Below are 27,418 nucleotides of genomic sequence, written 5' to 3'. Positions count from 1 at the left end.
GTTGAAAGTCACCCAGTAAGTGTCCATGGCCAAGGCAGGCCCCGCTTGCCTTTTCCCAGCCCTGGGCGAACCTGTTACAAAGGATGTCTTTAATTAAAACAGCCGAGCTCTGCTTCCCAGGCTGTCAGGGTCAATGTGGCCTTGAAATGTGCAGAACGTCAGCGAACAGCAATAAAGGGGAGCAATAAATATGTCTGCTAAAAATGCAGCAGATCATAGCCAGGTTCAGAAAGATCAGCATCATCAGAACTCGAGCCTGGCTTGTTTGAGGGCCTTTCCATCCATCCTCGAGCATCTGGGCAGTAGTCTGGTGGTCCTCCTGTTTTTGCAGGTGGTCTTCATAGCCTGTGCCCCTTCGGACTCTTGAGTCTGTCTCCTCTGCCCTGGCTGAGGGCACCAGACCTGCGAGGGAGGATAGGCGGAACAGTCCCAGCTCTTCTAAAGGAAGCAATTAAAATTTGCTTGCTATTTATCTTGTTTCCTTAAAACAAAATAAAAATAAGATAAGCCTTTATCATTAAAAAAGTGACTCAAAATCCTCCAGAGTCTGCTAAAAATATGAAATCCATTCAGCTTGTTCAGCAGGGTTAAAAAGAAGAGGTCTAGGTAAAATAAAAGAGAGGATCTTTGCTTCAAAAAAACTTACTGTTTCTGTGGATAGAGGTATATGTGGTGAACGGTTTCTTAACTCCCCCCCACCCAGTAGTGCTCAATCAAGTCAAATTGTTTTTTGTTTTTCTGTTCAAGCCAGTGAATTGTGTGTAATTCAGTGGTTATTCACAGTTTAGACTTAATAATATTTGTTTCAAGAACTTTAGATCATAAGCTTTCTGTAGAATATTGTGGAGAGATCTAATATTCTGACCAAGAACGCTGCAAAGTAGACCAACACCATCTTATGGACTGCTCAAAGCAATGCATTTTCTTTTTTAAACAAGCAGTATTTATCTCCATTATCAAACACTTGTCTTTTGGATATTTGAAGATATTTTTTTTACAATTCATCTTCTCTTTTTTCTAACAAAGTTTTATTTTGCTTATCTCTTGTGAGATTGGTTTGACCTCCACAAGGGAGGAAGAAAGGGCTGAAGCCTCTAGTCATACATGTCTATGCTACATGGCCATGAGGTTTCACTTTTGAATTTAGTTGCATTTTTCTTTTGTATTTATTTTTGTTTTACCTTTCAGTTGTCAAAAAGGCAGCACAGGGTGGGGGTGCCCTGTCTCCCCCCCACACCTAAATTAAGGGAAGGATGGCTGGTGAGGCAGTTCCTGGAAGATAGGTGGTACAATAAGAACTACCAAGCTACTACCACAAAGCGACTTGGAGGGCTTCTGGAAGAGGAAGAATCCCCAGCCTTTGATGGGCTTTGCCATTCTGCTACACATTGGCTGCAATGAAATCAAGTGGGCACTAGAAGGAAGTCTTGGGTTCTAGTTTTTCCCCTTTCAGTCAAAGTTTTTTGAAAGGATGTAGTTGTTTTGTGCCTAACGAGGGACACTTTTTAACCCCCCATTCTTTTAAAAAAAATTCCTAAATAGTTTTCAGAATAGAAATAAAGAGACTTGCACACCCAAAACTTGCTTCTGTTTCTAGGCTCCAAGTTCAACAGGGTAGCTAAATGTCATGGTATGTGGGAATGACCTTGGGAGACAGGGAGAAGAGGCACAGCCAAGGAAAGGGTCAGAAAAGGCAGCTGAGCCCACAAAAGGAATGGAGGAGTGAAAAACATCTCGGGGGGATCCTCCCTAGTTTCTTGGGCTGTAAAGGAGACTGGAGTGGGGGGGAGAAAAATGTGCTTTCAGACCTGCAAGATTCTGTTAATGCAACCTTACAATAAAGTAGAATTAGATCATCTGGCCATGCTTCCGGTCTGGTCTACCTCACAAAGCTGACATTAAGTTAGGGCTGGAGGTCAGAGCTGTCCAGTATGTTCTTGTGAAATGGGAAGACATCTTTACCTGTCCAGCCAGCAAAAGCCCTCTCTAGGGACAACATGTCACACCCTGAGACTGTTGTACATGAGGTGGAAGCAGCCACACCTTGAGCTAGAGAAACGGAAACTTGGCTCCCTTAAAAAGAATGGAACTGGAGGAAGAGGAAAACCTGTAAAACTCCAGAAAGAGGAGAAGCTTTAAAAAATGGAAGTGGGATTTTAAAAGGCTGGGGCTGGAGAGAACAGAAAATGAACATGCCCATCGGTTACAACTGGAGAGGCTGAGTAGTAGAAGGCCTTCTACCACGGTCAGCCCCACACGCCTAGCAGCTCTCGTGGGAGGGCGCAAGGCTGCGTAGCACAAGGAGAGCGAGCAGTCTGGTCACCTCCGGGACCACTTAGCAGAGCTACAGGGCGGGTGTCGAGGAGTGCCTGCGGATTTTGAGGCCATATTTAACTTGCTGTCTACGAAGTGTCTCAAGCCAAGGTGGAGAGCTATTTACCATTCCGGATCATCACGTCCTGGCTAGGACTGGTACTGGAAAGGAGCGACTCAGCTTTAAGGTGGAAGGTATCCAGTTCCCCAGACCTTTGCTTCCGAGTTGGAAAGGTGTATATTCCTGTTGGATCAGCCTCTGCGTGCTCCAGGCGTGGAGAAGTGGCACTTCTCAAGAGGACTGCTCCAAACTGAAAGCCCAGGTCAGCTTGGCTGCGTCTCTGAGTCACGGGGCTCCAGCTGCCTTCAGGCTGTTTCATTGCCTGAAGAGGCTCTGGAAACCAAGCAGCCTTCTGAAGGAGTCTGGTAGCATCTTTTCTGACGTACAAATCTTACTAAAAGGTATAAACTTTCATGAGCTGCATCTCATTTCATAGATGCCTGGAGTGCCTAAGCTGGCAAAGGATTTAAACCGGGATGAAGGGGGAGAAGGAGGGGAAGACCAAAGATGGAGTGGTTGGTTTTATGTGATGCAGGACGTTTGTGACTCAGAGTACAAGTATGTTATCCATTAATACCTACCGTACAATGTACTCAAAGCCCATTGTGTTTGCTGAGACCTTCTGAGATAGCCTGGGGCCTCCATATGCAACGGGTGAGAGTTCAGCAATCTCTTGAGAAGTTTTTTTTTTTCCCCGAGATGACCACTTCAGAATCTGTAGTGGAGCATCCTAAATGGTTGGAATGCTCTGATATTGCTTTGTCCTCCTTGCTCTTTTTGGACTTTGTCTCCACAGTGGTAGTCCTCTGCAGGATAAAGAAGTATGCGGAGTTGTTGCTTTGCATAGAACAGACAGATTGTGTGCATTGGCTGGGAGAGGACATTTTACCTTCCTCATCTTTTCCAGCCAAAACAATTGGCATACGTTGCTGATGGCTGTCTCCACACCTCCCTTCCGCTAAGCTTCTGTGAGAGTCCAATGTCTGAGCTACTGTTTCCCCTGCCAGATGTGGGTCTCATGCCCACTTGCATCACTCCGTGTCATTACACAACAACCAGTGATATGGGATTCACCAAAGGAGACGTTCCCCAAACAAAGAGTTGAGAGGTGAAGGCTCCCTCAAGTCCAGGGCGACCCTTGGGAGTTACAGTGACACGTCGGTGCAGGTAGCAACACGTAAGTGGTTGGCCATTGCCACCTTCCCAAATGTCCTCTTTTATTCTCCAGTCTAATCTTCGGTCCTGACCTTTCCTGGTTGTTTCCCATCTAACTGCTAATTAAATCTGATCCTGCTTAGCTGCCTGGCATCAATCCAAGTTGGCTAATGTTGCTATCTATGATGACACTAACTACATGGATGGAGCCATGTAGTTTTTTTGACTGAAACACAGAAGTGATTTATTCTTCTGGGATTTTTATTTTTTATTTTTATTTTTTTACTTTCCTGCCTTCCCAACAGCCTTAGTAGTACTTCCTGGCAGTCCTAATTAGGTCCCACCCCATTAGCTTTTCAAAATCAGTCAGGCTGGTCTTGGGGCTGCCCTCATGCGGTGGCTGCATGCGGGGGTAGAGATGCAAGACTGGAAGGTGAGAACAAAGGTGTAACGTTGGTGTCGTTTTTTTCCCCACCTTCTTTTCAGCTCAAGGTCCCAGGGCACAAGTCAGGTGTGTAGTACTGTTTTGCACCCTCACATCCTACTTAATGTTGCATGGAGCTGTCTAGAGAACCTCTAAGGCTGTCCTGGAGGGAGCCTGAAGTTGTTGTCAGTCATTCAGCTGTTGAAGTAGTGTTTTCCCTTTTCTCCCAGTACAAATCTTGTTGTATGGACAATTCATGATGCTTCACGGATAAAGAAGTTGATGATGCAGTCAGGCTGAGATCTGCCCAAGTCCCAGTGACTGCTTAAGTCCACTGCAAAAACACCCTCCTTGTCTAGTTCATGGGTACTGCCCACCAGATCCATTTTGGCTTGGGCTGCAAGAGAGATCTGACATTGCAATGAGTAGAACTATCAGCCAGGGTTTTTTAGGGGGGGTCAACTATCCTGTAACCAAACAAAACATTCCATTCATTGGCCAGTGAAGAGGAGGAGGAGGAGGAGGAGGAGGGCAGGATAAGTGGGGCGGTGCTGTAGCCATTTGCACAGAACCCCATCCAGATAACGGGGCAGTTCTGTTCCGTGTTTGATTCCAGGCTATCGATCTCCCAGGAAATCAGTATTTGTGCAAAGCTATTTGAATGGTGGGGAAACAGAGCCCGGGGTGGGAAAGAGAGAAAGGGAGACGAACACTTCCCTTAAGTGAAAGGAGGCCCTCAGCTCCAAGATGCTCAGTGCCTCACCATGAAGTTGCACTGGGATGCGTAGAGGAAGAGGCAGCATCCACTCAAGATGTCAAGAAAGAGACGGGGGAGTCAGTTTGTTGCTCTGTTTGTTTTAATTCAGAGCAGTCTCCAAGGAGATAGATAAGTGCTTCATTGTCAAAAAACAAACACGCACCTTTGCGCATGAGTAAGCTTCAGTGCATTAACGATGATGCTTCTGAGTAAACATGCCTAGCAACACAGTAATTATGGATTGGGAGGTTTATGCCAAGCGTTGCTTAGTTTATTATGGAAATGTTGGGAGAGATTCCTGAACACAGACTCACCCGTGTTGTGACCTTTAAGATACTCAGGGAAATTCCCTAGAATGGTAGAAGGAAGAAGCGGAGAGGATTTGGAATATTAGGAACAATGCGGGAAGGGGGGGGAGAGAGACCCGGCTCCTGATCTCCTGTGCCAGCGCAGAGAAGAAAGGAGCCCTGTGGGCTGACGGGCAGGTGAGGCAGAAGACAGTCCCGCCCCTCCCACCTGTCCTGGAAAGCTGCAGGTGGTGGTTTTTCCTCCAGTGGAGGGGAAAGGGAAGGACACGGCAGTCGCTGCCCTGGCATTGGATCCCCGAGGATGGCACCACTCCTGGCCTCATTCTTGTGACACGAAAAGCCCAGCCATTCACATCCACTCCCTTCTGAGGTGGCTCAAGGGCAGGAGGGACGCCTTTCACGTGGCCCCAAAGACGGGCCCCCAGGCATCTGTTCTGTATCATTTGCAATCTCTGCAGTCTCCCTATTCTTGAACATCCGTTCCCCTCCTTTCTCCTCTATCAGCCCAGCCCAGCGTTTCTCAACCTTCACAACCTTAAGATGGGTGGACTTCAGCTCCCAGAATTCCCCAGCCAGCCATTCTGGCTGGGGAATTCTGGGAATTGAAGTCCACCCATCCTAAGATTGCGAAGGTTGAGAAACATTGGCCCAACAATTTCTCTGCCTGTTTTCTTCTTCCAATATATTTAAAGAAGTTTGAATTATTCCCCTGCATGGTTTTTTTCCCCGTTTTGCCGGAATGGTTTTTTTTTTCATTTGCTCCTCAAATTCTTACGTTGCGCACTTTTTTCCTGCCAGAGTCTGCAGAGTTTTGTTTTTCTTTCTATTCTCAGAAGAAGATGTCCAGCCTCTTAAACGTTTGCAGTGTCCTGCTCATGGCCAGAGAGCCACGCTGGTCTCCCCCTGGATTTGGCCGCCCCTGTCTGACATGGTGGAAATTCAGGTTCGAGGTTCTAAAAAACCTCCAGGTGCTGTGAAGCGGTGTAACCCTCTTGACCTCTTTTTCACCGGTTTCCTACTTTGTTTACAAGTTTCCTCTTCTGTAATCAGACTTCTGTGGCCATTTCCCACTTGCGTGTATACTGAAGTATGAGTGCTAAGGTGATTCTTTCCTGATGGCTCCATCCAGCCCCCGATTGTGGTCACCCGCTTAGAACCGGACCTGGGCCTGGCTCCCTATGGTCAGTTCCAAGACCAGCTGTTCTAAGAAGCCGTCATTTAGGGCAGGGGTCTTTCGGGCCATGGGACTTTAGTTACAGAAAGGATTTCCCAGAACCCCTGATCAAAAGGCGACACCCCAGGGATAAAAATGGGCTGTGCTCAGATGAACTCACGCACGCACTTATTCATCCATTCATGTACGTAGCCATTGGTCTCAGATGGAACCCCAAGATTCTATGGAACACAACTCGAAAAATCTTGATTTACGGCACCTAGAAATCTGGTTTTGTTATCACGCCGTGCATGCATGCGCCCAGTCTTCGTGGGGGCCACTGAAGCCGCCTGTCACAACACAAAACCTCCTTTATTTCATCATCTCAATACCACTCTCAGTGTTTGGATCAGGTGGGCACCGCATATCCCTCGGTCTAACCGACTTGCGACCAGATGGTGCCACCAGCCGCGACTCTGTAGAGGAATCTGGTCTTCCCGTGTGCCCCTTCGCTGGACCTTTCTGCCAAATTGGCCTGCAGGGATGACCGTATACTCCCAATTCTCTCCGTTCCGTCAGGTTTCTGTTACATCCACAATATCACTATTCTTACTTGAAATCAAGCACTCCGATTTCCCCATCTTGCCTCAGAGACTTCCAGAGCTGGCATAGGAACATTGATCTATGACATTCCTTTTCAGATGTTACTGGCATGAGCCTTTTGGATGGTCCTTTTGTCTCCTAACTATTATATCCCCCATTAATCCACTTGCAACATTGGCTCCACCCCAACCCCCAAAAGGACCAGAAATCATGCAGCCAAAATTGGGTAGTAAAAGGACTAATTTCAGCATGATTTCGGGCAGTTGCTAAGGTTGCAGATCCCAAAGGCCACCTCATGCCAGTCTCACTCTTGCTTGAGGGAAAAACCACACACACACACACACACACACCAATGCTAATAACAAAAGGGAACGTGTGAAAGTGGATGGATGGGGTGCAAGCAGGCATGGTTTGGAAGAAGGATAAGGAGGGGGCTATTGAATGGTGTTGATTAAATGTGACTTAGTTCTAATCAGCTGCCTTTCATTCCTTTGTCTTGCTGTATGTTGCTGCTTTTCTGCACTCTGCATAACGTGGCTTGCCTTGATGGAGTTGTCTGTTTGCAGATATGAAAAGGCAAAAACAGAAATCGCCCCACCGGAAGTCACTGTGCTCCGAGGGTCTCGGGGGGCCAGAGGCCCTCTGACCCACTGCTGGGGACTTGCATCGGTCCATAATCACAAGGATTGCCCAGTCCCAACATTAAGGAGACAGGACATGGATTTAAGGCCTCTTTAAACCGCTTCACCGTTACGGAGTCCCCTTGGCTCACGCAGAGGTTCCTAGCCCTTTGCATAGATGTCCCGCTATCTGGGAAGGATCTCGGATGCCTCTGTTCCCACAAGCCTGGTCCTTCTGTAAGAACTGCTGGTCATGGAGGGAGGGGAGGAAGCTGAGTTGGAGCTGGACATATGGCTCCCTCCTCCCTTCAGGTGCCAGCTGCTTCTGAGAGCATCAGTTTCCCATTGGCATTCCAGCGCGGGGGAGGGGGGGAGGCTGCCTTTGCTGCAGCCATTAACACCTATTGATTTATAGCGGAATGCAGCTTGGAGGGCTGAATGGACTCCCTCTCCACACGTGTGCTCTTCCTCCCACCCTGGATGGTCAATGCAATAACTGCATGCATTTATTCAAGCAAGCGTGCGGCCTTTCTACTTGCAGGATCTTGCTAAGAGCCTCACTTGATTCCGTCATATGGAATGATACAATAAATTAGAAATATGCAGGATTATGAAGAAGAAACAATGATGAAGGCTGATGCCAATTCTTTTTCCTGTCAGTGAGCATCTTTCAGTCTGGCTATTCTCTGCACTGACACTGCACACTCACACAGGCAAAAGGAGTGAACCGACACAGCCCTTTTCTGTCCCATTGGAAATAACCAAGGAATCTGGGCAGACCATGATCGCTGAAAAGAGTCCTTGAGGCCCTGGAATCCAACCCCTTGATCAGCCCCAGAGACCAATTAGGGCATCCAAGATGGAGGGTGTTCAGCCTTCACCAGAATATGTCCAATGCAGGGTAGCTCACCATCTCTTTACAGCAGGGTTTCTTAACCTTGATCACTTTAAGATATGTGGACTTTAACTCCCAGAATTCCCCAGCCATGCTGGCTGGAGAATTCTGGGAATTGAAGTCTACATATCTTAAAGTAGCCAAGGTTGAGAAACACTGGCTTAAGTCCTGGGTTCCACTCTCAAATTACCCTTAGGAAATTTTTCTTATGTTCTGGCATACAATCAGAACCTCCTTTCTGTAAGAAATCTACATCCTGCTGTCATGTTCATCGTTCCAATGGTCTGGATACATCCTAAAGTTTCGCATGTCAATTTCCTGATCCGTGTCTGTCATTTGCTGGGAGGAGAATTTCAGCTGTGCCAGGCTGTAATCTCCTTACTGTTACTGAGAAATGTATGTTTGGGTTATTGCATGTGTTCAAGGTTACTTTCCCAGGCCGATGTGTAATGGTTACCAACACCTGGGAGGGGGTGGTTGCTATGGCGCGCTTTTGGTCATTCTCAGCTTTCTTTGTATTTGCACACTGTTCTTTCAATAAATCAGTTTTCATTAAGAACCTGCTTGTGAGGCTGAGTATGTCAGAATAAGGCAACCATTACATAAAGCTGAGAATCTTAAAACTCTTACCACTAACCTCCTTCCAGTGTTACTGTGAGGAAATAAAGTTAGTGATGACTGAACCTACTTCCCGCTCGGGAGAGAGTGAGGATTCCAGCGTGGGGGAAACAGATTCCATGAGGCAAAGAAGGGAAAGGACCCTCACTCCGGAATCGGAGGAACTGTCGGAGACCTCGGACTCCAGCTCAGCTACTGTGAAAGCGGTAAAGTCCAAGGTGGTCAGAAAGGAGGAGGGAACCCTGTCCGGAGCGCCCCAGGCACCTGTGAAGCCAAGGTATCTGCTGTCCCCAGATGTGGCCATAATGGAGAGGAGTGGGTCGGACGTCTCTGGGGCCACTGAGAAATCACCAAGGTTGGAAGCCAGGGTAAAGTCTTTAGAAGACATGATGGCGAGGATGTCATTTGCGAGGGGCAGCCAGGACAGAGGAAGAAGGGAATATCACTATAGACGGTCGTCCCCATCTGTTTCTCCCTCCCCCCCCCCGAGTGTGAGGAGGAAAGACCGGAGGAGGTACTGGGGGGGATCACCACCGCGCAGTCCCCGGCGGGCGTCTCCATCGTCACTGCCGCGGGCTGAGGACAGAGGGAGGGGACGAAGCAGAGATCGGAAGAGAAGTCCCAAAGTCAGGATTGCGAATTCCCCCCCCCTCCTCGAGAAGAAAGGTCTCCGGAGCCCAGGAGGAGGGATGGGCGGAAAGAGAAGAAGAGAAGCCCACAAGGGACCAGGTATAGGGATTTCACTGTCAAGTTTAACGGGGATCCCACAAAGCTGTCATTCTTCCTGACTAATGCAAAAAGCTATATGGAGGAGTTTGGGAGGCTGTTTTCTTCGGAAAGGGCAAAGATAAACGCTGTAGCCACTCAACTGGAGAGGAGGGCAGCTGATTGGTTTGTCCAATTAACCGAGATGGACGCCATGGAGTTGGATGATTTCAGAAACTTTTTGTGGGTGCTAAAAATGCATTTTGCTGACCCGTTAGCAAAGGAGAAAGCTAAGGTGGCTCTGAGAGAACTGTTCCAAGGATCAAAGTCCTTGGCCGATTATGCCCTAGGATTCCAAGCCCTAGCGGCAAAGGTCAACGATTGGTCGCCAACTACTCTGATAGAAATGTTCAAAGACGGACTGAGACCCGGCTTACTGAGATGGGCGTTAGGAAGGGCAGATCCGATCACCCTATATGACTGGATTCAACTAGCGGGGAATGTCGAGCAAGCCCAGGCTAAGTTCGCTCAAACCAGGAGGGGTCCCAAGCAAATGGCCATGACGAGGACAGGCAAGCCACCGGGCACCACTGGCAGAGCGGGACGCACGGCATGGCAGGAGGAAAAGGAGAGCCGGTTTGCGAAAGGGCAATGCCTCTGTTGTGGGAAGGAGGGGCACAGAGCAGCGGCGTGCCCACAGAGGAAGACCGAGGAGCGTCCAACAAAGCCGTCAGGGAAATCCCCCTCCGTGCCCAGGAAGATGAAGGCAGCGATGGCTGAAACCGAGGCTGAGAACGCCCCTTTCTATGGGGACGAAGGGGAGCTCGAGCTGGCTCAGCCGGCGGGAAACGCCAGCCACCTGCCCTAAGAGGTGCCGCTGGGCAGGTGGTAGAGGAGGGGCGCGATCACGCTTCGGTGAGTGGGAACTTCCCTACCCTGACCGTGAAGGTGAAATTGGGGTCCCGGACACGAACTGTGGAAGTGTGGGCAATGGTGGATTCGGGGTGCTCGCGGTGTTTAATGCACCCTGATGTGGTGGCTGCATTAGAGCTACCCACGTTCCCTTTGAAACGGCCCATGATCTTTACCCAATTGGATGGATCTACAGCGGGGGGGAAACCGGTGACTCACTCCACAGGGATGGTGGCATTGCAAATGGGCAGCCACTGGGAGAAACTGCCTTTTGTGGTGGCGCCTGTGTGGGGTCCGTTTGTCACTTTGGGGATGCCTTGGTTCGTCCAACAGAACCCACAGATAAACTGGGTGCACAGGACTGTGACTTTTGCAGATGGGTTCTACAAAGCCCCGGAGGGGAATGACTTGGACAACGGTGCTGTGGGGAGGGCGGCGGCAGCAACTCCACATTTCCTCACCGGTCCGCTAGACGGGCTGCCGGAACAATACCAGAACTTTGCAGATGTGTTTGGTGAAAAGGAGGTGGATCAGCTGCCGCCACACCGCAAAACTGACTGTGCCATAGAGTTTATCCCTAATGCACAATTGCCTAAGCCAAAAATTTATGCTATGACCCTGAAGGACCTGGCAACGCTACGAGAGTTTGTCGACAAAAATCTGGCTAGGGGTTTTATTGAACCTGCCAATTCCCCAGTAGGTGCTCCTGTTCTCTTCAGACCAAAGAAAGATGGAACTTTGCGACTTTGTACAGATTTCCGGGGATTAAATGCAGTCTCAATATTAAATAAATATCCCGTCCCGTTAATCAAAGACATGTTATCACATCTGGCAAAAGGTAAAATATTCTCTAAGTTGGACCTGAGGGAGGCATATTTCCGCATTCGTATAAGGGAGGGGGATGAATGGAAAACTGCTTTCAATTGCCCTCTGGGCTCTTTCCAGTATAAAGTGTTGCCTTTTGGGTTGGCGGGAGTGCCTGGGGTTTTTATGCAACTGATCAATGAGGTCTTGCATGACCATTTATTCAAAGGGGTCTTGGTGTATTTGGACGATGTGTTGATTTATACTGAAACAATGGAGGAACATGAAAACCTGGTGAGGCAAGTGCTCAGCAAACTGAGAAAGGCTGAACTGTATGCTAAACTGTCTAAATGTGCGTTTCATAAATCTCAAATTGACTATCTGGGCTACAGAATTTCAGACAAGGGTATTGAGATGGATCCAGCTAAGATTCAAGCCATCCTGGAATGGGAGCGGCCACGTACGCGTAGGCAGCTCCAGAGTTTCCTGGGGTTTGCTAACTATTATCGCCAGTTCATCCAAGGGTTTGCTGAGATAGCGTTGCCCCTCACTGAGTTACTCAAAACAAAAGGGTTGGGGGATACCCAAAGGGTAAAGAACCCTGGGGCGTTACTTAAATGGACGCCTGCATGCCAGGTGGCTTTTGACAAACTTAAACAGCTATTCACGGCTGAACCCATTCTGCAACATCCCGATCCAACCAAACCTTTTGTGGTTCAAGTGGATGCCTCTGGCTTTTCTATTGGAGCACTCCTGCTGCAGGCAGATGAGTCGGGGTGTCTAAAGCCATGCGCTTACCTATCCCGTAAATTTTCTGAGACTGAAAGGCGGTGGCACGTTTGGGAAAAAGAGGCTTTTGCAGTTAAGGCTGCTTTAGACACTTGGCGGCACTTACTGGAGGGGGCTACCTACCCCTTCGAGGTTTGGACTGATCACAAGAACCTTGAAGCGCTCAGTGCGCCTCGGAAGCTCAGCCCAAAGCAAATCAGATGGGCTCAATTCTTCAGCCGTTTTGATTTCAAGTTAAAGTTTATTCCGGGAAAGAAAAACTTTCTAGCAGATGCCCTTTCCCGCTTGCCCCAGGATTCAAGCTCTGCTCCTGACCTGGTGGGTACATTGTGGACTGAACCCCAATTGGGCATGGCAGCTGTGACCCGCAGCCAGACTCGTGCACAGCAGCCCAACGTTTCACTTTCACCCCGTGCAAGAAGGTTGCCAATTCCCTCTGACTTGCTGGAGTGAGAGAGACCATCTCCAGGATGTCCTTTGTTGCCTTCTCCCAAGGCTAGACACATCCAGCTCCTTCAGTCCATCCCAGAGCTTCGCGTCTTCTCCCCTCCTCTGAACTTGTTGCCATTTCTCTGAATCCTTCCTCAAGTGGGATGTCCAGAACTGGATACAGGACTTGAGTCTGAACAAAAGAGAATAGAGTAAGATGATGACTTCCTGAGATTTGAAAATTACACTCCTGTGGACATAGCCTAAAACTGCATTGACCTTTTTTGCAGCCACATCACACAGAGGCCTCATACTCAGGTTGTTAAGTTGCAAATTAACTCCCTTTCCTGGATCTTTTTTTTAATGTTCTATTAGCAAGTCCTCCCATATCTTTGCACTGGATTTTTGTTTCCCAAGTGAAGAACTTTCCACTGGTCTGCATCAAATTTCATTTTGTTAAGTTTCAGCCCATTTTTCTGTCAAGATTGTTTTCAGTCCCGTATCTGTCTTCTCAGGCATTAGATCTCCCACTCTGCGGAGTTAATAATTATTCCTTCTATTTCCTCATCCAAAGCCCTTATAAAAAAATTGAGGCACAAAAGACCTAGAACCAAACCTTGTGGCACCTCTCCCTAATGTGATCAAGAGCTGTTGATGAGTACCATTTTTAACCAGCTATGAGCCCACCATTTAGTTGTCATGCCATCCAGCCCATCTTTAACTGGCTTGCTAATTGCTGAATGCTTTGCCGGAGTCAAGTTATATTACGGCTTTCAGAATTCCCACAATCTATTAAGGAAGTTACCCATCAAAAGGGGAGAGTTTAGTGTGGCAAGATTTATCTGCCACAAATCATTGCTGATTTCTGGCGATTGCTGCATTACTCTCAAGGGTAATGCAAAACAGTCTCTTTCTGATCTGCTCCAGAATCTTCCCAGGTATCCATCTTAGACTGGCTGGTCTTCAGCTTGTTAGATCTTCCTTGCTACCATTCGGAAGAGTGGGACAACATTTGGCACTTTCCCCAGTCTCCAGGATTTCCTGGAGATAATACAAAGGGGTTCATCCAAACCATCAGCCAGTTCTTTGAGTCCCCCGCAAGGCAGTTCATCTGGTCTGGGGACATAAACTCCTTCAGAGGCAAAAAACATTCCCTAGTCAGATTGCAGTTCTCAGGTGGAATGCATCGTTTTGTTGAGGAAGACTGAACCAGAGTAATTCAATAGCTGTTTGATGTGGGGCGGTGTTTTCACGGAGCAGCTGGCGTCCCTGCTGCTTTTCTTTCCCTCTTATTCTGAGTGTATTGATAGAAGCCCTTTGTGCTGCTGTTACAGCGTGCTGCTAACCTCAGTCTGCCTATTCTCGAGGTGGGAGCTGCGCAGTTCGGCCCCAGTCAAGCAGCGGCCGGACGCTGGAACGCAAAGAAGGACCGTCTCAATGCGGGGCCCCTTCCCGCTGCTTGCAGTCGTTTGCATCCGGGCTGGGGGATTCTGGGAGTGCCATAAAAGGGCAGCCCCAGTTTAGGGAACACTCTCGCCCCAGAGGTACGGACGAAACCCCTGTTGGCGTTTCAAAGCAGCCGAAGAGCATCATTTGGACCTGAGGTTGAGGGACGGGTGCTCTTGATCTCTTTGTACTCACAGGGTTGGCTTCTATTATTTATTTAGGTTTGTAGTGCTTTCCGGGGAGGCCTTGTGGTAGGGCCTGCTAGGGTCGGGGCAGGCTGCCAAGATTCTCAAGCAAAGGATGAAATACTAACACTTCCCTCCTGCTCTTTTGGCTAAAGCAGGGCTGCCTCGGCTCTCGTACCCCACCAAATGCTGGGTTGGGGGGTCCCAAGACGACGCTTGTTTCAATCCAGGCCGTGGCCGGTGGCCTTCTAGCCCCCCCTCAGTTGGGGTGAGCCCCCAACTCCCAACAGTTTTCTTCGGTCTCGTTTCCCTCCTGGGTTAGCCAGACCCGGGCAGGGCAAGGGGGCCCCCTTCCATCCTCTCTGGTTCAAGGGCTGGTGGGGAAGGGGAGTGGCAGCAGCAAAGGGACCTCATACCCTCCCCCCGGCATGGTGGAGAGGACGGCCAACCCTGGAGCATCTTTCCCTCCTTCCAGGGGGCGAGGGGGTGGCAGCCATCAGTGGGAGGCCCCAAGATTCAGGGCCCCTCCCCACCTGGGGGACCCCTGGGCCGGGCCCCCCACCTGTCCGGCTGGCAATACCTCCTCAGCCTGTTTTGGCTGAGAGAAGCAACTCAGCCAAGAAGGGACAGCCCCAGAGGTGAAGAGCTGGAGGGAGCCACAAGGCCACCCCCAAGGGCCCCCCAGGACTCTCTGTGCACTGCCCACACCTGGCTGTGATGGTGCCCTGATTCTCAAGGCTGGAGGGGGGAGCACACCGGTGCAGCACACGTGCTCCTGGCCTGCCAAAGGCAGGCTTGAAAGCACAAGAGGACCCGCCCAAGCGCCAGGCAGAGGGGCCAGAGCTATGGTGGGGCAGCCTGCTCCCTTCACGGGTTAATGCCCAGCACCCCAGTTCACGCTTCCCGGGCTGACCTGAAAACAGGAAACCAATTCTCCCTTTGCTTTAGCTGTTGTTAGAATTTTAGGGTGCAGTTCAGTCAGAAAAGGCCTACTTTGAGCAAAATGATATTTGTTAGAGGAAGCAGTGCACAACTAGGCATATGTTAGGGGGCAGTATAAAAGTACTTGCAAAAGGGTGTAGTTTTGTTCTTAATTAGTTCAATCATGTCTGATTCTCGGTGACTGCCTGGACAAGTCCCTGCAGTTTTCTTGGCAAGATTTCAGAAGTGGTTTGCCCTTTCCTCCTTCCTGGGGCTGAGAGAGGGCAACTGGCCCACGGTCACCCAGCTGGCTTCGTTCCTGAGGCGGGACTAGAACCCATGGTCTCTCAGCTTCTAGCCTGGGACCTTAAACTGGCTCTCTGGGTGTAGATTACAAAAACACAAACAAAAACGCATGCAAATGTTCCTACAAATGGAAGTGCAGAAAAGGCATACCAGTTTTGAATAGATGCCCTGTTAACAGGGCTGTGAATGGAAAATGTGAACAGGATAGGAAGTGGGAGGGCAACATGGGTCTGCAGCGAAGCGTTGCACCTGGGCACATGGAATGGTGGGATCTTGTCACTGAGGGAGGGGCAGCCTTTTTCTGCCCTCTGCGTTCATGACTCCCTCCCTCACCCCATATTTTCCCCCACAGTGCTCAGCATTGGAGAAGGAGGATTCTGGGAAGGAAGTGTGAAAGGACGAACAGGCTGGTTCCCGGCAGAATGCGTCGAGGAAGTGCAGATGAGACAGTTTGATGCCCGGCCAGGTAAGAACCTTTCGAGGCAGAGAAGGAGGGAGGAGAGGTGGCTAGGACTGGGGTTTGCCTGTCGCAGGCTATCGGGCTGCTGCTAGCCCAAACACCGCAAGGCAAGAGGGTCTGAGGGTGAGGCCTCAGCTGTCTGGCCTCTGGGTGGCCCTCATGGTGCCAAGGGTGGTCTCTGAAGGCCTGGAGGGCAGTGAGAGGGCCACTGTCGTAGACTGGCTCTGGGGTGCTGCCCCTCCTGATGGGATCAGCCCCTGTTTTGTCTTTGGTAACTGATGTTCTGCCTTTAGCCTAGGAGATGTGGTAGCTCCTCATCCTGATTAGCATCCCCTTTCTTCCTAAACCTCCCTCCCCATAGCTCTCCCCCATTCCGCTAACACAGCGTTTCTCAACCTTGGCAACTTGAAGACGTGTGGACTTCAACTCCCAGAATCCCCCAGCCAGCCATGCATTTTCATTGGTGCCCCTGGAATATTTCTGGTCCAGTCAAAGGAATTGCCGAGTAGGGAGAGCAGGGTGTCTTTTCGGCTCCAGGGGATTGATTGAATCAAGGGGACATCTGCCCACTGGAAAAGGCTAGATGGTACCAGTGCCCATGCTCTTCTCCCTAGCAGGGCTGCAAACTAGAAAGGTGAAGCAGACGTTGTATGGGGTTCCCAGCTCCACGGGTCCTGCTTGTGTTACATTTGTTTATTTTTATTTGTCATATTTTTATTACCGCCCATCTCCCCCGCTGGGGGGACCCTCCGAGGTTCACAGTAAGACAGGCCTGGAGGGCAGTGAGGGGGCCGCTATTACATCTCTATGCATTAGAGAGAAAGAGAAAGCAGATCCTACATGCACTTCCCCGTGGTGCTTATGAGTTGTGACTTTCTGAGGTGGCCTGGACTTCCTCTCGGAAGATAATGGAAGCATCTTCCAGAGGTGGCTGCTGTCTAGGACAGCAAACAGAAACTGTCCTCTGCTTGGAGGGAACCACCAAATTTAGGGTACTGTATTGGCCACAGGGCAGCAATGGGGCTGCAGAAGCGCAACAGGTGCCAGGGTGGCTAGACCCAAGGCAAGGACTGGAGTTTTGTGGGTACTGGTGAACACGTACGTGAGGTGAAGTTTTCATGGCCTGCAAAGCTGTTCTGTATGCAAGAGTCCTTCGCAGGATTGTCTTGAGCACCGCTGTAAATCTTACGAAGTAGGAGGGTTTTGTTCTGAGATGCTGAGCTGCGAAAAGATTCTCCTGAGCCAGCCCACGAAGGAGGCGGCTGCAATGGGCTCAGAGACCGAGGTGACCCACTTATGGGAGGAAGCATTGGCACACACACACCTGTCTACCCATTGATGTGCTCAAGGGGGCTCTCGGCTGTGATGTCTGTCACCTACTAGTGGTTTGGAGGATCCTTCCGTGTGGGGAGCAGCAGTGAGGAGGCTAATGCCAAGAAAAGAGAGATCCCCTGTGGGGCAGTTGGCCAGATGCTAGAGGGACCAGGAGCTGCTCAGTGGCCTCCTTTGGCCCTCCTGTCACATCCGGGCAAAGGGCCTCGGTCCCGATGGCCCTTCTGCAAAGAACCAGGACGTGAGATTGGTGCATCTGCTGGAAGGCCCAGATGGGGCAGTGGGCAATCTGGCAGGCCAGGAGGAGGGGTGGGTTGATCCAAGGGGCAAGAGGACCCCTAGCCTTGCAGGCAGCGTCCTAGGTAGGGCTCGACAGCTGATGCTTGGATACTTACTGCTTTTTCTTTGCTGGAGTATATTCCCCTCCAGAAGCTTAGGATCCCTCCATCCATTTTTCCCTGCCACAACAACAGAAAGAGAGTGAGTGGTCCAAAGTTCCCCAGTTCCCCATCTGGCTGATGGGACTTGAACTGGGATGCCCTCATGAGAGCCCAGCCCCTTCGCAGTGGACCCACCTGGCTCCCTTTTACCTCTGGAGGATAAACTGTCTTTGCACAAAGGCCTCCTCCTTGTGGTGGCTTCCAGCTGCTGCAGATTGCTGGTAACATGGAGGAAAGCTGGTTTTACTCGTAGGTATCTTGCCTGCGACTCTGGGGTTTCTATGCAGCCATTTTGCTGAGAGAGGCATCCACCATGAATTTGAGTAATCCAGTCCACCAGTTGTAAAACATGAAGACGGGCTTCCTTTTGCCCGTCCAGAATGAGCTGCCTGCCTGCCGTATCAGATAGTTTCACAGAGAGGGTGATGGGTGCTTAACAGCTGTCCCTGGGCCAAGATTGTCCCTTGCCCTGAGCCAGTCTAGCCTGTCCAGCTTCCTGCCACGCTAAACCAGATGCAGAGCAGAGCCAAAGCCCAGGGATCCCTCCCTCTCGAGCCCCCGAACTTGCTTGTGTTCTCCCTGATGCATTCCTGCTCTGGCTCTGTGAGGAGGAGGCACCTGGCCAGGATGCTGAAGGATCATCAAGCACCTGAGCCTCCCATCTATTCACAGCACACTTCCCTGCCTGGCTTTAATTTCAGCCCCCACCCCATCTTCCCTCCTTCCAGGAGCCCCCTCTTTCCTGTGCACAAACTGTTTCAGCACATTCTGGAACACCCCTGCTGCTTTGTACTGCCGGATTGTTGTTTCTCAGTGTGGCAGGGCGGATGTGGGCAGGATTCCTCCTCTTCCTCTTCCTTCTCCTCCTTTGCCTCCTGCCATCATCAAGCCAGGAGGGTGCCTTCTTCCTGCAGAGATGGGAGCCTTGACCCTGTGTTTGCTTAGCACTTGCTTAGCACAACAGAGGACACCCTGCAGTTACGCCTTCAGCCAGTTATGCTCTCCCATGTGGTCCAAGGAGCCTTCATGGCCAAACATTTTTGTTACCAACGGTGCCCCCCTGAGGAGTGGTTGTGGCTGCTGGTCCCTGGAGCTCTCAGTTCTGGTTAACCTCCAAGGGGCCTGTGGTCTTAGCAACCTGTGTCCCATAGGAAATGGACTAGGCCCATCCCTGACTTCCTGGGTCCCCATCAGGGAGTGTGGATTAACGGAGGAAGGGGAGACTGCTGGGTAACCTGGGGGTATACGACAGAGGCTATTCTCCCACCCTCCTGGGTCTGTGGAGAAGTGCTGGCTACAAGCTTGGCTGGCTTCAGAAGAGGGTTGGACCAACTCATGGAAGTCCTGGAGATCAGCAGTTACTAGCCTTGAGGACAGCGGGACTGCTCTGAAGGCTGTTTGCCAGGAAATGGGTGGGCTTCCTTGGGCAGTTGATTGGCACTGTGAAAACAGACTGCTGGACTAAACAGGCCAGGGGTCTAATTCAGCAGGGCATGGCTTATGTTCCTAGGTTCTTATAATGCCTGCATTTCATATTCCGAAGCATCCCCTGGCGCTAACGTGGCCTAAAACCAAATGTGAAAGAGAGGGACAGAGCCTTGCTGGAAGGTGGGAGCTGGCCAACACCCCAGCTGCAGGCAGGCATGCAGCTCCCTGCAGGAAAGCCCCCTGACTATCCCAGGGGTGTGGCCCTCAGTGCTCTGGAGCCAGGAGGCTGCATGACTGATAAGCAGAGGGAGGGAGAGGTATTTTTGCTAGGGCTGCACCAAATTTTCACCTCCTTTGGGAGGTGGTGGAAATTGGAATGTTTCATGGCCCTCTCCCCACCCTGAATTTTTTTGTGTGGCCCCATCTGCTCTTTATCCCCAGTAGCTCTGCCTTCTGCCTTCAGCTTTGGCACCATATTGAAGAGAGCCAGGTTGGCATAGAGGTGAAGGTGCTGGGCTAGAAACCGGGAGACGGAGAGTCCTCCCCCACCCTCAGGCATGGGAACCGGCTGGGTGACTTTGGCCTGCCCCGCTCTCTCAGCCCAACCCACCTCCCAGGGTTGTTGTGGGGAACGTAGGAGGCAGGAGGATGAGGTATGTTCGCCGCCTTGAGTTATATGTAAAAAAGGTAGGATAAAATAATAATAGTTGAAAAAGTAATTGAAAACGAACAGGCTAAAATATCGTGGGATTTCCAAAGACAAACTGATAAAGTCTTGACACATAGCCCACAAGGTTTAACTGTGGTTGAAAAGAAGAAGGTGTGGATAATTGATGTGACAATACCAGGGGTCAGTAGAATAGAAGACAAAGAACTGCAGAAGATCACAAAGTATCAAGATCTGAAAATCAAAGTTGAAAGATCATGGCATAAACTGGCCATGGTGGTCCCAGAGGTTATCGGCACACTGGTGCCATTCCAAAAAGCCGTGGGCGGCACTTAGAAAATCTGTGCATCAACAAAATTTCCATCTGTCAGTTCCAAAAGGCCACACTGCTTGTATCCGCACATATGCCACGCCGATACATTATGATATCCCAGGTTCTTGGGAAGGTATGTTAGGCTAAATCCTATGAAGAACGGCTAAGGGAACTGGGTATGTTTAGCTTAATGAAGAGAAGACGGAGGGGAGACATGATAGCAGCCTTCCAACGCTTGAAGGGCTGCCCCAGGGAAGAGGGCGTCGATTTATCCTCCATTTATTCTACCCAGAATGAGGGTAGAGCAAGAAGCAACGGGTGGAAGCTCCTCAGAGGGAGATCCAACCTGGAAACAAGGACCGTGAGAACTGTTAAGCGGCGGAACAGCTGGCCTCCCGGCGCAGTGGGTGTGCCATCGCTGGAGGTTTTCAAGAAAAGGTTGGACAGCCATTTGTCTGAGATGGTATGAGGACTCCTGCCTGGGGCTTGGGCAGGGGGCTGGGCTGGAAGGCCTCCAAGGGCCCTTCCAACCCTAGGATTCTATGAACTTGATGCAAGTGAAGGCCAACACCAGCTAAAGAACTGGCAGCTGAGATTTCACATTATTTAATTATAAGAATAATTAAATAACAATGAGGTGCCCAAGGTGCCATCTCACAGCCAGCCTGGATTGCTTGAGGGAAGGGGCTGATACCCCACCCCTCCCTGTCCTGACATGAAATGACCGAAAACAACCTCACGGTGGAGGCTGCATTTTGTCTGAACTGTTGCACCTCAGCCTTGTGTTCCCTGCATTTCTCATGTACATCCCCGAGTGGGATGCGGCTTCTGTGAGACGTAAGTGGGAAGCGGAAGCTGGGACTGGAATTGATCTGCACGTAGAAGAGTGTGTTGCGCCAAGCAAGCCAGAAACCTTTTAAGAGGTGGGCCTCTCCACAAAATATGGTGCTCACAAAGGAACGCTGTGCTTATGAGCTGCCTTTGCTCTTTTCGCTCAGCCCCCCCAGCCGAAAGACCCCAGACTAATCTTAAGATGGAGAGTGAAAGGAAGGCGATCTCCAGCAGAGGAAGTAGGGCAGTTACCGGGGATGTCAATTTCACCAGGACAAATAGGCATTCTAATTAGGACAGGATGCTGGCATTCCCCCTGCCCTAGTCACCTGGCCATATGGGGTCAAACAGAGACTCTGAATTTAATCCAGTGGTTCCCCACGTTTCATGTTTGGAGTTCTTGAAGCCCTTGAAATGGGTCACAGTGCCATAGAAGTTGATCTGTGTTAATTACAGCTTTGTGAACAAATCTGAAAAGGTCACCTTCCAAAGAGGACATCTTCCCCAAAAATGAAGGGAGAGTGACTGTGGTTAGAACCACTGTTCTCATTTACAAAATTCTGTGGTCCCCCACCTGTTTGCTTGCTTGCTTTTAATATGACTGAACATACATAGCCAGTGAGCTTATGGCAAAGGCTCTCTGCCTTCCATCAAGTTGGAAGTGTTAATGACAAACCACAGGTCTCAGTTGTAGGACCTATGCCGTTCAACATATTTATAAATGTCTGATGAGAAAATGGAAAATACCATTATTAAATCTGCAGATGACACAAATATATTGGACATAGTGAACATCATAGACAACAGCATCAAGACTCAGGAGTATCTTGACAAGCTGGAACCATGGGTAGAAACCAGCAGGATGAATTTCAACCTGGACAAATGCCAAGTCCTTCATGTGGATAGGAAAAATCAAACACAAGATGGAGGGGGGAGAAAAATATGCTGAGCAGCAGTAAATTCGAAAAGTATCTGGATATCTTGGTGGATCACAAACAGAACACGAGGCAACAGTGTGATACAAAAAGGGAAATGCAGCCCTGGGCTGCATCAATGGAACTGCAGCGTCCAGTAGAAAAGGTGTCATCATTCCTCTCTATTGTGTATTGGTCAGACCACATCTAGAATATGTCATCCAGATCTGGACACCACAGTTGTGGATGGACTTTAGCAAAACAGAATGTGTCCCTTTGTTAGGAGCCAGGAAAGAAAAACGTATGAGGAACATTTGGAGGCACCGAGCATGGGTAGCCTGGAGAAAAGAAGATTGTGGGAAGATACAATAATTGTCTTCAAGTATATGAAGAGCTGTTATATAGGAGATTGGGCAGAAATACTCAAAGTTGTTTCAGAAGACCGGACAAGAAACAAAGGGTTGAGATTACAGGAGAGAAGATTTTGGCTGGACATCAGGAAGTCCTCGGTGGTAAGAGAGCCATTCAGCGATGGGATATGGTAGCCTCTCCTTGGGGGTGCTGTAGCAGGGGACTCCTGCACTGGGTAGGGGTTTGGCGGATGACCTCCATGACCATTCCAACCCTTCCATTCCTGTTGTTCTGTGAATAGATTTGAATTATGGAAAGTTTGCTGCGAATATGAACATTGATTGCTGAATGCGATGAGCAGTTAATGACAGAAGTAAAGCATGCAAGAAAATAAATGGAATATTGAGCAGGGAGTTAGAGAAGGATGTGTGAAGCCTCTTGATTGCTTTATTGGTGGAAAATGCTTAAGGAAGGCTTGCAGTAACATTAAAGGTGTGTGGGTTGGGCATGTAAACGGACGTGTACTTTTGTATCCATGTGAAGCTGCGTTACTGTCTGAGAACTAGAGTGCTGTGGTGATTGTTCGATGGATTGTATGATGCAATGGGGAACATGGATTTGAAAATTAATGCGACAAAGATAAAAGTCGTTGCGTTTGATGGGGAAATGGATTGAAGAATTGCAGGTCATCCATAAATGGCAAAAAAACCCACCAACCCTTAGAACAAGGAAACATCGGTACCTTGGCAGAATGTTTACTAACGATAGGGAATGGCTGGAGAAACTTAGGTATGGAAATACTGGTAGAAGAATAATAGGCAATATGTGATCTATCGAGAGGAATATTGGAAAAGTGAAAGTAGCTGCGTATGAGAACATTCTTCTGACAATTTGTTCTATAGAAGTCAAAGTTGGGAATGTCAGGAAAAACTTCCTATCTAGTTGAATGCAGTGGGAATGGGGTTCTTCAGAAGCATGTGTGATAGAACAAGAGAGGTGAATGAATTAACAAATGGGAAGAGCAGGATGGGGTTGTGTTATCACGGTTGCCGATAACATGAATGGCATCGCTTGCTCAGCCCGCTACAGGAGGGGGGAGGGGGAGCCCCCGTGGGTCACCATCCTGGGCAGGGTGCCAAAGACAGAAGGGAAAGCCACTTTTCTCCACCTGGGGACCTCCAGATATTTTCCACTTCAACTCCCAGGATTCATGGTTATTCCCTAGGCTGGCTAGGGCAGGGGCTGGGGCAACGGTGCCAGGTTAATGGGTGGGGTTCTCCAGGACTCTCTTGGGACTTGTTGGGCTGTGGTGAGAGAACAGGAAGGGTGAGGCTTGCAGACCCTGAAAAGTCAAGAGGGGCGGGATGTCAGCCTTTCAAGGCGGATCAGACTAGAAAACTAAAGTCATGCAGGCTGATACTACTGCTATTATAAGGTTCTAGTAACAGAAACTTGCAAGTATGAATGTGCTTCCCCCCTCCCTCCCTCTATCTTTGTGAGAGCTGGGGAGGGGCTGGTCTGAGATGCTTACTCAGGTTACAGTTCTGGCCCAGACTCAGGTTTCCCTTCTGTTTATTGTCTTGGTTGCCTTGGTTGCAGCTCAGCTCGTCCTCCTGTTCCACAAGGTTATTCCCTCTGCCCATTACCCAGGGTTAGCCAAAGGGGAAGATGAGAGGCAGAGCAGCCCATCAGAAGGGTGGGGGGTGGGGTACTCAAGTGAACTGGGGCTGATTTGAAAGTAGGACTGGAAACTTGACAAGGGGGAATGTAGATTGGGGGAGTGAACTGGGCAGAGGGATTGGGGATGTCCTGCAGCTGGAGGAGGCCCCACAGAGGAGGCTGTGCTTAGCATGGACCTCTCAGGCAGGTGGCCAAGCCTTAAAACAGTAGACCGTGTGAGGGGGGTGAAGGGGGAACAACTTTGCTCCAGGGAGAGGGCAGGTGCTGGCTGTAAGAGGGAAAAGGACAATTCCACTAATGAGATAAAATGGTTGGAGAACGAATACTGCTGATGTCCCCACCAAATCTGTTTTGCTAGATAGATTCCATTTTCTGCTGTCTCTCCCTTCCTCTCAAAATCAGGAATGTATAATTGTTGAAGGCGTCATGGGCAATTGTAGATCTCAGTCATCGAGCTAATTACTCAAAAGCTGTCCTTGATTATCGGCATTTTCACAGCTACGTGCTGCAATCAGGACCCCGTTTTGAGGGAGGCATTGTTGTGTGGGTGCTCCTGACAGAGCAGATGTCTCTCTGCCCAGCACGGATGGAGCCAAGCGAAGGCCGGGCAGCCTCTTGGCACCGGTGGCTTTTGAACAAGGAAGCGCTTGAGCTTTTCTGGGGGCTGGGCGCCCGCGGAGCAAAGGCACCCGTTTTGGAAGCAGTCAGAGAGAAACCGGTGGTCCTCTCGCCGGACTCTGGGATTTTCGATACAGCAGGATGGAATCTCCCCTTCCTGAGCCCCCAGAAAGAGCACATTCAGACGTCCAAGTGCGGCGGGAGGGTATCCCTCAAATTCCATAGTCGGGCACCAGTTTTATTATCAGGACCAACCGATTTAAGATAAAAGGTTGTGCACATTCTCCCAAACTCACTCAGAAAGGGGGGATTGTGGGGGAGAGAAATTTTAAAAATTAAGTGGGAACTTTAAAAAAAATGTGACTTACAATTCGGTGTCAGTCTGATGGGCAGGATGGTCCTGTGTCAGTCTGATGTCTACAAGATATGGTCAGATAGTCAAGATGACAGCCACAGTCATGGCTCTGGGTTATGCGCAACACCCACAAAAAAGAAGGGGAGCTTCAGTCGCGCTGTCATGGCCACTAGGTTGCTATGGATGGGCTGAAATCAAAGCTGCCTTGGGTGGTGTTGCATCAGATCACACATGCATACACACCCCGCTGCACATTTGCACCTCCCCATTGTCACAGCCCAGGGCAGCATTTAGCCAGTCCTGGAGGATCTTGAAGATTTAAGCAGGATTCAGCTTGCTTAAGGAGATGACTAGGAAATCCTAGGCTAGACTGGGAAATTAAATAACATTCTGGAATATGGTAAACCACTTCTGTGTTGTTGCTAAGAGACCTGTCTGGAAGGGCACAGGTAGTCACCAGGAATTAAACTCAGCTGGTGAGAGAGGCTTTATTCAAACTCTGAATTGCCAGGCTAAGTGTGTGTGAATATTCACCTTTTGCATGCATGCTCAAGAGAGCTCTGCCTGCTGTTTGCTCAGCACCAGGCTCTAGCTGGTTTCCTGTGCCCTGTTTCTCCCTCTCCCTCTCCCTCCCTCTCTCTCTCCCTCTCCCTCTCTCTCTCTCTCTCTCTCCCTCTCCCTCTCCCTCTCCCTCCCTCTCTCTCTCCCTCTCCCTCTCTCTCTCTCTCTCTCTCCCTCTCCCTCTCCCTCTCCCTCCCTCTCTCTCTCCCTCTCCCTCTCTCTCCCTCTCCCTCTCCCTCTCTCTCTCTCTCTCACACACACACACACACCACCTTGCTTCTGCATGAACCTGGCCATTCCAAGTAGAAACTGAAATTCAGCCAAATTAATATGGTTATCTGTATGTTGAACCTGGGATTAATTTGCTCCCCCCCCCCGTTTTTGTTTATTAAGTATTTCAGAAAAAAATATAAACCTTGAAAAAGGAAAGACAAATAAAAAGAATAAAAGAATAAGACACAGTAATAGAATAAAAATAAATGAACATGGGGTCAGAAACGTCATGGAGGCTCACAATTCTTCAATATGTTCTTAGCTGCTTCTAAAGCCAGGACTTCTGTTACCTGGCTTACTGAAATAAAGCCTAAAATTCACTATTCAACGTTATATTGAAAGCATCCGGTTAACACATTGTAGATTGGCAACTAAAATGATAGCTATAATGAATTAGCATTAGGGCTCTAATTCCTTATAAAGTCGAACTATGAATTCGAAATGTAGGAAACCCCACATTTAGGATGCTCTAGAAACCCGCACAGTGAATTCTGGTCCAAGAGCGTTTTCCAGTAAGAATTGCATTCTACACCAGACTTACTTTTGACGTACAAAGTTATTCTAGACACGGGGCATTATTCTGTAACTCGATTAGCGATTTTTCCAGCCAGGCAAGGAATTCAATAAGCAGTTCCTAATCTCCATGGAGGTGCAGCCTTTGGGAAGGCGCTGTTTTGCTGCAGCCCGTCTAGACCTGAGCGAAGAGCCACATCTGGCAGAGGCTGGGTCTCCTGCTCAGAACCTCAGAAAGTGAACCCCAGGCCACCGGTGCCATCGCCTGCAGGTGGGAGAGCAAGCCAGGGTCCCCCCCCTCCCTCCAGCACAAGGAGGTTTTCCTTCCCGCCCCCACCGCTGTGGGGCCAGCCCATCTGCAAAAGCGTTGCTGGGGAGGGATGGTCTGCTCCCCCAGCCCGGCTCCCTGGGATTTGAGAGTGCAGCCTTTCCTTTGGCTAAACTGTAAAATCCTTTGATGTTCTCCTCCTGTGGATTTGCATTAAGGGAAAGGGCTTTGCAGAGCTTGTTTAGTGAAGATGGTTTTTAAAAGGCAATTGGTTTTGAGGAAAGGAGCCTTAAGTATTTGTCTTCCTAATTGTTTCCATTAAGCGCTTTTAATATGTTTTATCCATTGTGAGGAGAAGGCCCATTTACAAGGCCTGTTCTTCCAGAGGGGTGGCGGAGGCTGAGAGCAATGATCCTTGGCAGACAAAATTCTTGGGAGCTGCTGGGGCTAAATGCTGGGGGGGGGGGAATGGGTTATTTAAACACTCTTCAGCAGGTGCTGTGGGCAGAGGTGCTTTGCAAAACCTTTTCCTGCATGTACAGAGCGATTATCGACAACGTGGGCAAATCTCAACACATCAGCCATCCGTTATTACTACAATACAGAATATTTTTTAAAAATCCTAGGGGTGTCAAAATCCTTGCCTCTCCCCAAAGAAGAGAAGAGCAGGACTTCCCTTCCTCTGGCCACAGTATGAGAGCTGCCTTGGACTCTGGTGGAAACGTGAGAAAGGCTTTCTGGGCCAGGACGTGCCAGGTTGCTTTCTGGCCATGACGAAATCGTCTGCCTCTCAAGTGCTTTTTTAAAATAACCTAGTTTTTCATAACGTCTGATTCAAGTACACCCCAGATTTTTCACTCACCTGCCAAACAGAATTCTTGACAGCTGAAAAAAAAAAAACGGGCAGAAACATTTCACTTCTTTGATAGTGCATTGTAAAGGTGTTATAGTTGGCCATGTTTTGGCTGGTGTAGCTAATTATGAATAGCTGCTCCTTTTCCACTCCCTTT

At 49.5% G+C, this 27,418-nt stretch overlaps 1 protein-coding gene across 2 annotated transcripts in view; it reads left to right on the top strand.

Moving 5' to 3' along the window:
- SHANK3 (SH3 and multiple ankyrin repeat domains 3) overlaps positions 1 to 27,418 on the top strand; it is a 262,450-nt gene that overhangs the window by 145,175 nt on the left and 89,857 nt on the right. For both annotated transcript variants that reach the window (XM_063309491.1, XM_063309492.1), the window contains exon 12: positions 15,757 to 15,870. In XM_063309491.1, coding sequence (XP_063165561.1) covers positions 15,757 to 15,870 — 114 coding nt within the window. The remainder of the gene's footprint in view (positions 1 to 15,756; positions 15,871 to 27,418) is intronic.

The sequence above is a fragment of the Candoia aspera genome, chromosome 7 (assembly GCF_035149785.1).
Source record: "Candoia aspera isolate rCanAsp1 chromosome 7, rCanAsp1.hap2, whole genome shotgun sequence".
Lineage (NCBI taxonomy): Eukaryota > Metazoa > Chordata > Lepidosauria > Squamata > Boidae > Candoia > Candoia aspera.
This window is presented reverse-complemented; position numbering and strand designations above follow the sequence as displayed.